Below are 16685 nucleotides of genomic sequence, written 5' to 3' on the forward strand. Positions count from 1 at the left end.
AACAGTTCCCTTCAAATCATTTTTAAAGGTAATTGATTATCACCCCTATCATTCTACTAACTAATATTAACAAGAATCATTAAGATTCATTTTAACTCTGAATTATTTCATATAGCCTTGTTGTTTTCTGCTCGTACTTATACCACTTACTTTTCCTCTATGAACCGGTTTGAATAGAAGGTAATTTAACGAACTCACAATTAAAAAGATCAACAAATAATAAATAATAAGATACCAAAATCAACTGATGATGATGCGATGGTAATGATGATGATGCTGATGATGTGGCAGGCTACGACACAATAGCTAGTTCTGTAATATATATGCTAGTTATGTTTTTATTTTACTGTTTTGCAACTCTCACCAGCGGGCAAAGAGTTTCTTTTTGCTGGTGATGCCTAGATTATATATTTTATTTTATTTAAGTATATGTATGAATAATTATTTTTATTTTATTCAAGTATATGTATGAATAATTATGTTCATTTATTTATATTTTTAATGATATATCATATTGGTTATAACGAGTTTGTAATATGTCTTGAATATTCTAAATTGACAATAAAAATGAATAAATGAATAAATATAATAACGGATTATTATAAGGAGTGGTAGACGGTAGTGGTATTTGTTCTATCATTATGGAAAAAAATAACATCAATCGTCAATTTATTAAACATGTGTGTTAAATAATATGAATATGAAAAATGAGAAATCAATCAATAAGAAACAAATAGAGAAATTCACAATATCACTGTCTGGCCCTCAATCTATTTAAATAGTTTGCATAGATTTTTATGAATCACCTCTTTTATTTCATAAAGTCTTGTTATATCCATTAGCGGACAGTAATATTATCCGTTATGAATCATTCTGTCAAACTCTTATGAATCCAAAACAATTCATATTCAATACAATTGAAATTGCAGTATGTTTATTCTGAGCTCAATTACGAAGTTTTGAATGCATGTTTTCCCATTTCCTGTTGAATGACCCAGACTCTGGTCCAAAAGTATGCTGACGAATTGCAATTGTGAATGCATTCTGAAACAATCAGCTGCTCTATGGTTAACTTACTCGCAATAATTGATCTGTGAGCCAGTGCAGTGCTGTACTTAAACGTAGAAAGCTTGCCTTCCTTCTTCCCATGTAATTGCTGTTGCTGTGTACAGACCAGGAAGGGAAGTAGTGTTCAATCTAAGCCCGAGGAAGTAGCTCAAATAATTACAAGTTGATCGGTTTTACTAACCGGTGTCACCCTTTTCTTCTCTCCTTTTCTTATTACTTTATATCTCCTATTACTCTCTCACTCCATTAAAAATCTCCCTCTCTCACACTTTGTCACTCCTGTCTTTCCCTTTCTTCACTTTTTTACCTGATCTTCACAACCATTTTCAATACCAACACAGGCTTCTTGGTTCACAATCAATTACATTGCTATTCACTGCCATTCACCGATAACAAAACCAATTAAGTTCCACTGCGGCGTTTTTTCGCTAATGGAGTGTGAAAATATCAATTGCTCGAATGAATGCTATCGTCTTTATCTTTCTCCCATTCAAAATCTTAATTTCTATTTCCGTTTCTTATTCTAATCAGCATACTGATAATTAATTCATCAATGATTTTATAATATGCTCGTGAATTTTGTTTGTAAACAATACAATTAGTATGTAATAGGATTTTTTCTATCAGTGTTCAACATTCTGCAAGTTTTCATTTGTTCATAGTACTCCTACTCGTATGTCCTAATTTGGCAATTGTTTTGCTCAGTTCATTTTGAATATTCCTTTGTCGATTTTGTCTTAAATACCAAATACCAAGATGCCACTAGTAGCCTACCGGTATTCATTCATTAAAATTGACAAATTTTATCTTTACTATCTGAATGTCCCATAAAAGTATTGGAGAATGTCGAATGAACCGCATAACATACATTTTAGAACCAGAATTTATTTTGTAGATGTAAAATATGAAAGGAGTCATTAAAATCATTGATATAAGAGTACCAGAGTATCAACATTCCATTTCGAAAACCAAAAACACACGAAAGCATGCTCCTGTGAAATAATTTTTATTGAAATAAAGTGGATTTTTTGACAACATTTCAAGTCTCTAAAATCAATCTTAGAAAGAGGATGAACATCCTCATCAAGATTTTGTGATGGCTAATAAATTTATGAATGGCATCAATAATATTGTTGCTTTATTGATAATTTCTATTATTAATAACGAAGTAAGAGAATATGGAACCATTTTTGAACCTGAGTAATAGTTATAACAATATAGAAGAAAATTGGAAAAGTTGGGAATAGAGACCAGAAGAATAATAATGAAACGACACCCATATTAGTGGTGGCTAACTGGCTATGCTATGTTCGACGAGCTCGCAGAAATTGCTGAAATTGCAGAGCTTGCTTTACCTCAAGAGTGTTAAATTCCATTCTAGAACCGTAAACTGTTATGTGAATATCGGTTATTATTATATTGATCTGTCCAGCTGCTTCTATGGTGCAATATTCTCTCAACTTGATCAAGATATAGACATTTATAATATTAAAAAAATTTCAAGAACTACACTTTACTAGTACCGGTACGGCAATTTATTTGCAGAAAGATTCAGCTCTTAACTAACTAATAGAGCTATCAGTATAGATTTGACAGCATTGGAGCTATTGGTAAACGCTTTTAAAGATGCAAGAAGTTGGCCCTGATCCATTCAAAGAGATCCGGTCCAGTATCCAATCCTATTTGTACATAATCAGATACTAGAACTAGACTCACAAACTATTCTAAATGGAAAGGAGACTTTATCGCTTCTGAATCAGGTTGCTTTGAACTGCTATTGCTTCAGAGAATGTTTATTTACAAGTAGGTGAACTTGAAGCTTACTTATTTACTTAACACAAGCATCTTCGTGACAAACGGAAGGTTGATTATTGATATCGCATTGGTGCAGTTCGCTTTGTTTTCTATTTTCATGTAGAATGTATTTGTTTATGAAATGTATTTATCTTATTAGATTTCTGCTTTTGATCTCACTAAAATGTGGCTATGTACTGAAAATTGCTCTGTCGTATTTGCTGGTTGATTGACTTCAGTTTCAACTTTATTATCAGTTTAATTTAGTCAATTTTTCTACGAGCTGGTAAAGATACTGCAAACTATGCTAATAAGGACAACTATCCATTTTAAAATCGTATTTTCATGTTTAAGAAAAATTATTGTTTTTAATTCTCATGATTTATTGTTAAGAGTTCCATGTATCATTATTTCTTGATGACAATAACTCTTGTGCTATATTTTATTTGATATATAGAATATAATAATAGCGAATGATAATAATTTAAGATTCATGCGCCTTCTAATTTCGTTGGACGGGATGCCACTTGAGAAGCTGACTCTGCTTGATTTCATTCAAGAGTTTAGAAATCGTATCTCGGTGTTCCGAAACCCACTTAAAGCGAATAAAGAGCACTTGCTGAATAAAGACCCGATCCAAACCAAAAAGGTGATAAAGACCAAATCGTTATGTAATATTGAATGATTCCATTATCGCTTTACTGCAAGCTGTTGGTATATTCATCCCTTATTATAATCATTCTCATTAACCAGGCACAAGCCTGAAACTTCTGGCTTCAAGAGCACCCCCCAAAGGTTACACTTTCGGCTTCTCTCCAATTTATCGACTTCTATTCATCCTAAGAGTTGAATGAATCTTCACAAATACTTGGTATTGAATAAGTAAACATTCTAGGAATATATTGGATAACTAATATTCCAAGAATTACCAGTTTTAGCCTTTGTACTAGCTCACTCTGGTGCAGCGTGCTTTTCTTGGTACAATTCTAAGCATTACGTCCTATCTTTACTCGTGAACTATATTAATCTCATTTAGCATTGAATTATTGTTATTTGTAACAGAAATCTGGGGCTTCCCTAGCGCTATGAAGAGCACTTGCGGCTCAATCGTTATGTAATATCGCGTTATTTCAATATTGCTGTTCAAAATAATTTCAATATGTTCTTGGATTATCTTTGCTCCTGAACTGCTCGATACTCAGAACATGAGCCTTTATGTCTGAATTGAAAAGAGGGAGAAGCTGTTTTAGTTTGAGAAGCTTTGTTTTAGCTCGTATCAAATGAATCACAAAAAGAGAGTGCTGTAATAATTCTGCTGATTCGAATAATGCGTCATGCAGGCAAGAATGACTCCGTTTCAATGCGCTTCCGCTCATGCCCAAGCAGTCGATCCATCCATGCTTTCAACCATATAACTCAGTTTCCCAATTCTCTCTCACTAGTATTGTTCAGCCATTAACTGTCTCCAGTCAAAAAATATTTCAACTGAAAGTTTGAAATTTGAAGCCACATAAAAATCTGATGAAATCTGATGTTGGGACTCAGCAAAACATCTAATTTTCTTACCCCCAGACTGATACTATTAATTCAGGCAGGACCTCCTATATTCATTATACACGTATAATCACGAGTGGGTAAAACTTCATGTATAATCATGAGTGTATTCACGAGTGGGTGAAAACTCCGAGAACGGCTTAATATCTCATACACAAAGGTAATTTGACGGTGGGTGTGATTGGGAACTCTACTCAAATTGAAAATACTACTTTACTATGACTTTGAAAAATCTGGACGGCCATCTTGAATCCGCCATATTGAATGCGATTTTTTTTTTAAATAGGAAGGTGGTTATGCGATACATAATTTCGATACATAATTACAAGAAAAAATTAATAGCGAAAACCGTACATCGATATCTCAAACCGTTTAGAAGATATTCACATTATTAATCAATACTATGCATATCAGAAATGAAATACATGAGTGGTATTGATTAGTAATGTAAATATATTCTAAACGGTTTGAGATATCGATGTGCGGTTTTCGCCATTATTTTTTTCTTGTAATTATGTATCGTAATCATGTATCGCATAACCACCTTCCTATTAAAAAAAAAAGGCATTCAATATGGCGGATCCAAGATGGCGGAAAAGATTTTCAATGTCATAGTAAAGTAGTCTTTTCAATATGAGGAGAATCCCCGATAACACCCACCATCAAATTACCTTTGTGTATCAGATATTAAGCCATTCTCGGACTCTTTTCTCTCCTTTCTGCTTTGAATAGAATTGATTAATAATGTGAATATCTTCGAAACGGTTTGAGATATCGATATGCGGTATTCGCCATTCATTTTTTCTTGAAAAATCGAAATCATTTATCGCATGACCACCTTCCTATTTAAGAAAATAAAGTTGCATTCAACGAGGCGGTTCCAAGATGGCAGACCAGATTTTTCAAAGTCATAGTAAAGTAGTATTTTCAATTTGAGTAGGGTCCCCAATCACACCCACCGTCAAATTACCTTTGCGTATGAGATATAAGCCGTTCTCGGAGTTTTCACCCACTCTGTATATAGATATTTAGGTGGTTTTGATTCAGGCTTCTACGGAGCCCTTTTCATCAGGTGTTATCTTAAAATCTTACCTCTTAATATGATTCAAAATTGTTTAACATCAACTAAAAAATTATTACTGTGATAAAATTCTGATTTTATTCAAGTTGAAGAAACATTTATTCAGAATAAGCTTTATACACGTTCTTCAACTTTCCATCAAAATTAATTCAGCAAAGAGTTGAGTTGAATTGGAGTTGGAGTAAAGTTTTTTGTTCCTCTAAGAAAAACACCTGTTGCTCAAATTTGAATCTGTTGACAATATTCATTGTTCTTCTGGAACAAAATTACTGATCAACGGAAACTTCACGAATTAAACCACATTTACCACTTCCGGTGTCATCTTTCCAACACGACATGTAAAAATGTTCTTGAACAGGTTGTGACTCAATGCATTCAGTAACTAGTACTGGACCTGGTTGCATGTAATGCAGTATTTCGGCACTAAGTGATAATAATAAGTTTTAATAATTAAAAGTACTAAGTTTTAATTATAATTATCAAGTGTAGTTTAGTGCAAATTTATATTATTATACTCTAATGTATTGTTCAAAGGGTTGTACGTTTAGTTTGAATTTTAGCAGAATTTTAGCAGATTAGTTTTGATTCTAAATATTGCTTATTGAAAAGTTGAAGGCCCATCTATAGTATTATTTTCTTTTGTGAAGAGAACTGAACAATTAAAAACTAATCTGCATGGAAAATACAGAACACCGCACTTTTGCATAGGAATATTAAGATTTGTCCTCCTCATTTCTCAATTTTTTATTGAATGTATAATATTATTATTATTAGTGTAAAACATTCACATATTATTTATTCTGTGTTTTCTGAGAGTTCTGCAATTATTAAAATCTATTAAGATTTAATAAGAAATCAAATTTGTACTCATAAGGTTCTTTTTCCTTTCTAACAGTAGGTATTTGTATTCGAATAATGTAATTTGCTCTGTATGCAATGGGTGCTATAAGATCCAGCAATATATTTTGTAACAGTTTTAAAGAATCTATAAACATTCGATATCAGTTTCTCTTCTCGTGATGAATCAAGGAATTTGCCATTCCGATGAAACCTTTATCTAGGCTATTCAACTCTGTATAGTCTATTGATTTGAAAGAAAAAATCCACAATTCAATTTTGAATCAAACTTATATTCCTATAGAACAAACATTTCATTTCCCAAATCATCTTGAATCTGTTTATCTATTTTTAGAATGTATCTGGATTTTGGTAAGCACTAGATGGTAGGAAAGTGCTGTGCCATTTGTTATTACTCAGAAAATATGTATTATGTTATTCTGTTTAATTAATTTATTTTAAATTTCTTCTTGTATTTTTCTTTATTCAGTTTCATTTAGAAGAATAAATTGTATTTGATTTGGTTTTGGTTCACCTAGTGGATATAATGTTAACACCAAATTACTTCATATTTTTTCTTCATCATTGTATTATTTATTAGAAGTACTATTAGTAGGCTACTTTTCATTTTCATTTATCTTTTCTTCTTGTTGTTTTTTCACTTTTCAGTAATTTTTACTTTCCTTGCCCTATTACCATAGGTACCTAAGGAAAGTATTGCTTTCCGAAAAAAATTAAGGTACCCCAATTTCTAAATTTGTATACGTTTCAAGGTCCCCGAGTCCAAAAAAGTGGTTTTTGAGTATTGGTATGTATGTGTGTGTGTATGAAAGTATGTGCGTCTGTTTACACGTTATTTCATCTCCCAATTGACGGAATGACTTGAAATTTGGAACTTGAGGTCCTTACACTATATGATCCGACACGAACAATTTCGATCAAATGCGATTCAAGATGGCGGCTAAAATGGTAAAAATGTTGTCAAAAACAGGGTTTTTCGCGATTTTCTCGAAAATGGCTCCAACGATTTTGATTAAATTCATACCTGACATAGTCATTAATGAGCTCTATCAACTGCCACAAGTCTCATATCTGTAAAAATTTCAGGAGCTCCGCCCCATCTATGTAAAGTTTGATTTTAGATTCTCAATTATCAGGTTTTAGGCACAATTTAAACAAAAAAAAATTGAGTGGAAAAGATTCAGCATGAGAATCTCTACAACTAATGTTCAGTAACATTTTCACCTAAAATTATTGAAAATAAGCTCGAAATTCGAGAAAATGTGATTATCCAATTGCAAACTGTTGGCAACTGTTGATTCTATTAAATGATTCACTATGAAGAGATAGCACACCTCGTGTGTCTTCAGCGTTATTGCCCTGTCACCAGCTGGCTCAAATCTTTGAATAGTAGACTTGAGATGCGCGGGAACACTAGCGTCAGGTGATCAATTTTCATAACGGCAAGGAAAGTTGTGTGAGTGCGCCACACCAGATTTTTTATTTTGTACTGTTCTCTTTTTCGAATTTACAGCTAGCGCACAAGTTTGACTTTGCTGGCTGTGCCAAAACATCAAGATTCATCATAATTTACATATTTGTTTTATGTATCTTGTATATTGGCGAAATAAATATTCTATCCTATTCTATGTCTAATGTTGATTCAACTCAGATTTTTTAAATATTTTATCAAGAGTATACCTGTCGACGACTATGATCCATGTTGATAACAATGATTTTAAATTACCAATTTCATATTGTACCGTACTGTTCTAATAACACAGACTTATTACTCGTACTTATTAGCTTGGAGTATTTGTAGTTGGATCATTTCATAGCATTGCTATTGTTGCAATTCGATGTCAATAATGATCAATTATTGGTTTCAGATGTATCTGTTTGTATACTGAACAGTGACGTTAGCTTTGATAGCAGCAGCTGCTGTCATTTCCCTAAGCTTACAAAAAGACAATTTATCGCTTGAGAATTCTGTTATCTGCGGTGAAGAGTTGATGTTTTTCATCAATACAGTACTGTATTACCGACTATTATGTACATGCGCTTCATAATTAATTTTCCTTGCGCTGCTACATAGATCAGTTTTGATGCTTTTTCTAAAACGGAAGTGTGTTTTACTGTCCAGTTAGGTACCTTAGGCTATACCACGGATAAATCGATTTGTATTATCTTGTAAGCGAGCAAATTTCATAACTTCAATTACATTGTTCAATGATAGGGCTGATATTCAGTTATTACATATTCGAATTTTCAGTGATATAAAACATTGATTATTTTTCAAGGTGTTGATCTTATTTTTGTTTCCAGCCAATGATTGTACTATCAAAATAAGGTGCTGCTAGAGGCTAGAATCCGCCCGAAATCAACATGCTGTTGGTGAATATTCTACTTCTATTCCTAAGCTACGGCGCGGGTGAAATTGTGAATGATTATGATGATGATCTGGTGGTTGAACTGAATGAAGGTTCTGTTAAAGGGAAGTTGATGACGACGTGGGGTGGTAAAAACGTACGAGCCTTCCTTGGTATTCGCTACGCCAAACCACCAATCAGATTCAAGGCAAGTTTTATTAAAGATAGTTTAAAGTTCAATGATTTAAAAAATCTAGTGATGAGTTTCATGAGAATAATGATGTTACATAACTTCATATTATATTTGAAATATAAATCGAAGAGTCAGTTTTAAATTGTCGATAAATTAAATAATAATACAAGACAAAAAACTTATTCAATTTAATATATTTAAAAAAAAAATCCATCTGCTGTATTTCTGTTAAAATTCACTTAGAACGTGAAAATTAATCATTTGTGGTTAAAATTAACGAATACATTATTTTCTTACTGTTGTACATGATCTCAGTATAATCATCTATATATCACTCGCATGAGCATAAGGTAGGATTTTCATTCAAAGGATTTTGATTACGGTACTTCTATCCAGTAACTAACTTGCTATCTTCAAGCAATCAATTATGGCGATAAATTGTTATTAAAATCATATTATGATTGAATTGGGACCTGTGAAACAAATTAATGTGGCCCATAAAAGGTTTATTCTAATAATCACAACTGTTTTCGAGTAAGTTTGTTGACACTGCGTGTGGCCTCCCCTTGAATGATTTAAAAATGTTGTATTCATGATTTAATATTTCATTTTCAGAATTCTCCTGTATCCTTTCATGTTTTTAATTTGGCTTGCCTTACAATAGTATACACTATATTTTCTAACTTAGACTTTTAGACTCAGGCTTCAGACTTATCGGGTTACTTTCTAGGATCCAGAGGATGTTGAACCTTGGGAAGGTGTCAGATCGGCCGTTGAAGATGGGTCAGCCTGCACACAGTTCAGAGGAAAAGACCTTATAGGCAGTGAAGATTGCCTCTTTCTCAACGTATTTGTACCAGTAACAGTGAGTTAATTTTAAAACAAATTCAAAGTATCTAGTTATGGGAAGTTTACGCTCTAACAAAATGCTAGTACGCAGAATTTGAAATTTTCCTGCGTTATAAAAAGTAGAATAAACTTGACAGAAAACAAGATAGAAATTTAAAATAATTTGTTCGATAATTTTTTTTTTTACTATAGGTTAATATTTTTCTGTTTGAAATAAACACGATAGGAAACAATTGATAAGAAACGAGAAGGAAATCTACATATTATATTAAAGCTGCAAATGACAAAAAATTCACAGCCAATACTGTTTGTTCCCTGGTAAAACAATGACAATGATTCCTACTACGTTACCGTACCAAATGTATTAGGATTGTGATTTGTTTTAATTGCCGCTTTATTATGTGCTTGTAATTTGCGCAGTGGTAAAAGTAAGGGGAGTGATCAAAAATAGGAATTCTTTCAAACACATCATGATCTAGTACTAAAGCAAACATTTTAGAATAAAGAATATCGGTCCAGACCAACTAAACTACATTGGATATTCTATTCATTTCAACATTCACATTACCGTAGAATTAGAGTTTTTACCTTAGTATATCATGGGTTTCACTAGCATGATATACTTACTATGTCTTGCCGTTCCATTCATATAATGAAAATAATTCATGTTTTTAATTCTAGAATAAGCGAAACCTGCCAGTCCTATTCTACATTCACGGAGGCTTCTTAGCATTTGGTTCATCCAATAGTAAAGACGTGGGTCCGGAAATTCTGCTGGATTACTGTGACTGTATACTAGTGACCATCAACTATCGTTTGAGTGTTCTAGGTAGGTTGATGGTAGTTTTCAATAATATTTGTGATCTTGTACTCACACCAATCCAAATATTTTTCATGATTTTCTCGCTTTATTGTTTCATGACCAGGGAAGTTATTTTTACATCATTATATCACACAAGTCATAGCATACAAAACCCGAATGGTACTCTAAAAATATAATGTTGTAGATTAGCACTATAAGCGTTGTTTATTTAACCGTGATCCCAAATCGATCTCACGGGATCAACAATGAAATATTGAGGTAGTTGATTAATATTTCCAATAATCTATACGTCAATTACAAATATGGGCTATATAAATTAGGCCAATTAATCAATGACTAATGTTACAGTACAGGAGTATATATATTTTTAACTACTTGAATGTTAGGTACTTATATTTCATCTATTGAAATAGAAATAACATCGAACACTGGAGAAAATAATAGAAATAATGAGTTCCGTTTGTATTATCCATTTAATATTATTTTTGTGTTTCTCATATCTTTACTAATAAATATTTCCATTGAAATTCTGAATTGAATTCAATTTAATGTGTAGCCTAGTTAATAATTTATTTTTAAACTATAATAGAAGGTTAAAATTAAATTGATTATGGTAGCCTAATATTGTGAATGTATTTGTCAATAATGTTTATTGAGTCTTTTTCATCCATGCCAGTAAAAAAAATCCAAATGAAGCATTTCTATCGTTGGAAATTTATATTTATTCAAAGTATTTTTTGAGAGGAAAATTTTCATCAAACTTTGTAATAAATAATAATTGAGAAAGTATCAGCCAAAACTCATAACATTTCTAGCTAGGATGTTTAGCTTTTAGGTTTTCTCTATAAATAAGTGGTAGCCTATTGCAAGTAGGCCTACTTGTATTTTTATATAGAGGTTTTACTAACTAGAGGCTTTCTAGTAAGCTTATTAAAAAATAATACTCAACTGCTCTTGAAACAGTAATATAATTTATTGTACAATTGGAAAACGAAACAAATTTCATCATATAAAATTTGCTCGGCAGCAAGAACTACACAAATATTATCTCCTGATTAACAGACAAGAAAAAAATAATATTCAAAATTCTAAAATTCTTTTCTAAATTCTAAATTCCTAGTTCATATTCATTTTGGACTCGAAATTGAACAAAAATCATAAAGTGTAAACATACGGTAACCTATTAATTTTTGGACAATTTCTATCTAAATTTTGGAAATGAACAGTTTTGGGCTATAAGTCTGTTGTTCGTTTCCCAATCATTCATAATTGAGAATTATATTGTATAAATAAATAAAATTTATTATTGGAACAAAATCTATAATAGATTCATTATTTCTGCTTATTTGCCTCATATGCGATTTTGTTTCAGGGTTCTTGTCTATAGGTGATGCTGAAGCAGGAGGTAATTTTGGATTCAAAGATCAAGCGGCCGCATTGAGATGGGTCAATCGTAATATAAACTATTTCGGTGGAGATTGCAGTCAAGTCACTCTTTTTGGGCACAGCGCTGGCGCTACTAGTGTTGGATATCATCTACATTCAGAAATGAGTGCAGGTATACGACAATACTAACCATAGCATCAATTTATTCATCCATTTATTGATATGTTCAGTTTCTAATGTTCAATATAATTTATCTTTTAGCCTACCACATTTTATTCTGGATTCAACTTTAAAGAATTCTGTAAATTTTCAGGGCTGTTCCACAGAGCGATACTAGCCAGCTCTGCTATGGACTCTCACAGAGCCACTTCAGCCAGCTTTGCTAAATCTAATACTTTACGACTAGCGAAACTCTTGAAATGTCCAACAAGCAATGACTCATCAGTAGTCATGAAATGTCTTCGGGAAAAACCAGTCAAGGAAATCTATGATAATCTGAAGAATTTGAAGGTGATACATATTTTATATTTTGAGTTATTGAAAATGAATCAATGTTCACAGATTCAATAAATACCCAAAATAAGAAAAAAGTATATCAGTAAACTAAATAAGGATAAACTATTTCGAGTAAACTGTAAATAAGGATATAAGTTAACCGTTCACCACTACTAATAGATTTTGGAACTATTCATAATTATTTTATGATTAAGTAGATAAAAATGTGTTATTCTTGCATTTGTGGTAGTAGCTAAGTTAAGATAAGCTTCTCACTATAACTCTGTGTCGTACATCCAACATACTCTCATACCACGAAAAATGCATATTATCATAGCCACCTCTAATACACCTGTATTATCTTTATACACTTGTATTAGAGGTGGCTATTATATTATATCGGCTACCGTTGATAAAAACAATTAGAATCAATGTATCTTGATAGAGAAATTCAATGTGTAATATATTTTAACCTTACAGTTGTGTTGTGAGTGATGTTGTGGTACTTTTCCATAATGAAAACACTAATTTTAAATTATATATTTTTCATATAATTATATATTTTTTTAATTATATATATTATCATATATTTTTTCCGATTTGATGAAATATTATGTGTATTTCTATCATGATTACTATAAATACTTATTCCAACCTTACCTGGTTTTTTTAAGCTATTTATAAACACAACTTTGCTTCTGTTGAAAGGTTTGGGGGAATGAACCTCTGTTAGTGTTCCGACCTGTATTGGAAAATGGCTGTCAGGAAAAATGTTTCATAACTGAGCGTTCAGTAAAGTCCAGATCAACTGTACCATTGATTGTTGGCTACACCTCTGAGGATGGATATGTGGTTTCAGAGAGTAAGTTCACCATTTTCTCAATCTTCATAGTTATATTTTCTCCTGTGAAATGTTCCTGTGATCCTGAAAATTTGTTATGAAATAATTAACCTAGAAGTTATGTGATTTTGAATGGTCTTTATCACAAAATGCGTTTTCAAAAATGTTTTGAAAATAGCTAATCCTACTTAATGCCTTTGAAATGTAAATTGAATCTTTAATTTTGTATACCGTAATTATAATCAAGACCTACAAGGTTTTTCATTTCTAAAGATACTTTTTTATAAATTATAAGTTTCATATCAGGCTATTCTATCGCTTTAACTTCAAGGTCTCTAGATCTTGTCATCATCAACTAAGAAGAGACCATATTCCTATGAAAGGCCATCAATTCAATTTCCCCAGCTCATGCATTTTATGATTTTAGAAAATATAATTTTAGACAGCCAGTATTAGGCTGGCCACTAAAGGATAAACGTGCATGCACATACACTAAATAAGCGAGAGGGTAAAATAAAAAAACAATAAAAATTAATATACCACTGGAAAATTACAATTTATAATGATAGAAAAATGATTTAACATCAAATAGAGCAGCGAAGAAAAAACAAGAAACATAATTCGGAAATACAAAAACCTAACCTCAAAAAAGTATGCTCAAAGTGTTTCGCTGTGATCACAGCTGTAATGACAAAAATAGCCGTGATGGAATCGGGTGGGAGCTTGGTCTCCTTTGGAGTTCGTTTCTCGTCCCCGCTCAGGAAGTAAGCTACTGGATCCACCAGCCGCTGGCGCTGGTTCTCATGGTAAAGGGAAAACCAGGGGGAGTACACGTGATGACTGTGTGACTCCGTCCCTGGAAGTAGCCTGGCTTATAGCGATACGGCTGGCTGAAGGCTCCACACTATGGGAGGTCATGGCTTGACCGATTCGCCTGAACTCTCCATCTCTGGGAGTAGCTGGGGCACAGCGAAGAATCCGGTGGAGTTTCGGGTTTAGCCAGTGAGAGACCAGACCACAGAAAAGATACAGAATGGAAACTGTCAATCAATCGCCTATCCAACCAATGCTTTTTACATGGCACAAATACTAGACACGTCACGTGACCTTAGAAAGTTCCAATCCTGGTCTTTTGATTGGCTCGCGGCAGTGAACGAGATCAATATTGATCTGGATCAGTAAAGTGATCCGAACCTCCCATCAATACTATTACAATGCGGAACTTCCTAACAAGATGGCGGATTTTTGTGCCAGGGTATTAGCAGAGTTTCCATACTCTAAGTATACTGTGACCAGACTATGGAATCAGGGGTAGTCTGTCTCTGGAAGTAGCAGTCATGTGAAACTCCCATAGGCCAGACTGTGGGAATCCGGTAACTTCTCCATCTCTGGAAGTAGCATCATAGCATGTCGAAAAACCCTCTTAATGGTGCTTCTTCCCGAAACGCTCGCGCCCCCTTTTTGGCTTCTGTGTGGTAGACTTGCAAGCGTATATAGTTGACGTATACAATAAATTGAGAACCACGAGTATTTTTCCTGGCCTGTAGACGAGTTGAGGATAAGTCCGGGCTTCGGCAGGCCCACGCACCGCCGGAACTGTATAGTGGTGGTTCCACTCAATGCAGGCTAAACTCCTCCATGATACTCGCCTACCGATTGGCAATGCCGTTGAGTAGTCTGTAGATCACGTGTCACACCTCACGGGATATGCGAACAGCAGGTGCCCATTTTGGAGATGTGACGTTAACGCGTGGTGTCGCGGCCAGATCCATGTAAGTCAATTGTGTGTGTGCATGCTCGTTCAACTGTTAGTGGCCAGCCTAACGCAATCATTTGTTATCTTTTTCCCACAGCTCATTACCGTTCATTTTGTTTTATAATGCAGGTAATTTTATGAAATGAAAGTATCATTTATTTAACTCAAATTAATTTGTAAAAGGGTTGGCAGCCGTGAAGTGCTGTGGAAAACAGTCATCAAGACGTAGTCGTGATAATTTTAAAAATTTAAATTATTCAAGTGTTGATCAAACCGTTTTATGAACAAGTTAAGTATCCTCAGATCTGAGAGTGTCTAGTGTAGTGAAAATCTCGTTTTTCGTGTCATTTAATAACGGTTTTCATGCATTAGGAAGTTTGCAAAAGTCAGTTTCTAGGTTAGATTGATCAATTGAAATAAGAGGAATACGCACGTTGATGTAACGAAAGATGGACTTTGATCAACCTGCGTCAAACCTTGAGAGCTGAATTTACCAAACAAGCAAAGGAGGGAAGATTATAGTATACTGTAAACAATAATAAAAATAGTAGTACATGATAGGGCTAGCAGATAGGATAGAGAATCGCAGCAGCTGAACTGAGTGTTACTTTGTTATCTGCCGTGACCTACCGCACTAAATTCACAGATAAGCATTATTCAATACATCTGTAACAGTAAATTAGAGTTCCTTCAATTCAAAACTGTCAATAATCTGAGATAATCCATTTTATAATGTCTACCGGTGATTTTATTTCTTTTTACCGTTGAGTAAGACAATCCAAACAGCACGAAGCAATGTCTACTATTGAGGAGAAATTGGATCAAATATTAGGTAATTCGTTTCTCGCCCCCGCTCAGGAAGTAAGCTACTGGATCCACCAGCCGCTGGCGCTGGTTCTCATGGTAAAGGGAAAACCAGGGGGAGTACACGTGATGACTGTGTGACTCCGTCCCTGGAAGTAGCCTGGCTTATAGCAGTACGGCTGGCTGAAGGCTCCAGACTATGGGAGGTTCATGGCTTGACCGATTCGCCTGAACTCTCCGTCTCTAGGAGTAGCTGGGCACAGCAAAGCTTCCGGTGGAGTTTCGGGTTTAGCCAGTGAGAGACCAGACCACAGAATAGATACAGAATGGAACCTGTCAATCAAACGCCTATCCAACCATTTGTGCTTTTTACATGGCACAAATACTAGACATGTCACGTGACCTTAGAAAGTTCCAATCCTGGTCTTTTAATTGGCTCGCGGCAGTGAACGAGATAAATTGATCTGGATCAGTAAAGTGATCCGAACCTCCCATCAATACTAAAGGTATTACAATGCGGAACTTCCTAACAAGATGGCGGATTTTTGTGCCAGGGTTCTAGCCGAGTTTCCATACTGTATGTGTACTGTGACCAGACCATGGGAATCAGGGTAGTCTGTCTCTGGAAGTAGCAGGCATGTGAAACTCACATAAGCCAGACTATGGGAATCCGGTAACTCCTCCATCTCTGGAAGTAGCATCATAGCATGTCGAAAAATGCTCTCACTGTTGCTTCTTCCCGAAACGCTCGCGTCTCCTTTTCGTATTCTGTGTGGTAGACTTGCAAGCGCCAAGACTTATACAATTGAGAACCACGAGTATTTTTCCTGGCCTG

The 16685-nt window shown here is 34.0% G+C and overlaps 1 protein-coding gene across 2 annotated transcripts in view; it reads left to right on the forward strand.

Moving 5' to 3' along the window:
- The window catches only part of LOC111051996 (esterase E4), a 21815-nt gene continuing 5130 nt past the window's right edge, over nucleotides 1-16685 (forward strand). The window contains exons 1-7 of one of the 2 annotated variants that reach the window (XM_022342016.2): nucleotides 1-28; nucleotides 8660-8911; nucleotides 9627-9761; nucleotides 10427-10574; nucleotides 11941-12126; nucleotides 12268-12464; nucleotides 13158-13311. In XM_022342016.2, coding sequence (XP_022197708.2) covers nucleotides 8720-8911; nucleotides 9627-9761; nucleotides 10427-10574; nucleotides 11941-12126; nucleotides 12268-12464; nucleotides 13158-13311 — 1012 coding nt within the window. In that variant the 5' untranslated portion in view covers nucleotides 1-28; nucleotides 8660-8719. Of the gene's footprint in view, nucleotides 29-8383; nucleotides 8525-8659; nucleotides 8912-9626; nucleotides 9762-10426; nucleotides 10575-11940; nucleotides 12127-12267; nucleotides 12465-13157; nucleotides 13312-16685 lie in introns of those variants that run through there. The other variant, XM_022348661.2, reaches the window with a different exon arrangement.

The sequence above is a fragment of the Nilaparvata lugens genome, chromosome 3 (assembly GCF_014356525.2).
Source record: "Nilaparvata lugens isolate BPH chromosome 3, ASM1435652v1, whole genome shotgun sequence".
Taxonomy (NCBI): Eukaryota; Metazoa; Arthropoda; class Insecta; order Hemiptera; family Delphacidae; genus Nilaparvata; species Nilaparvata lugens.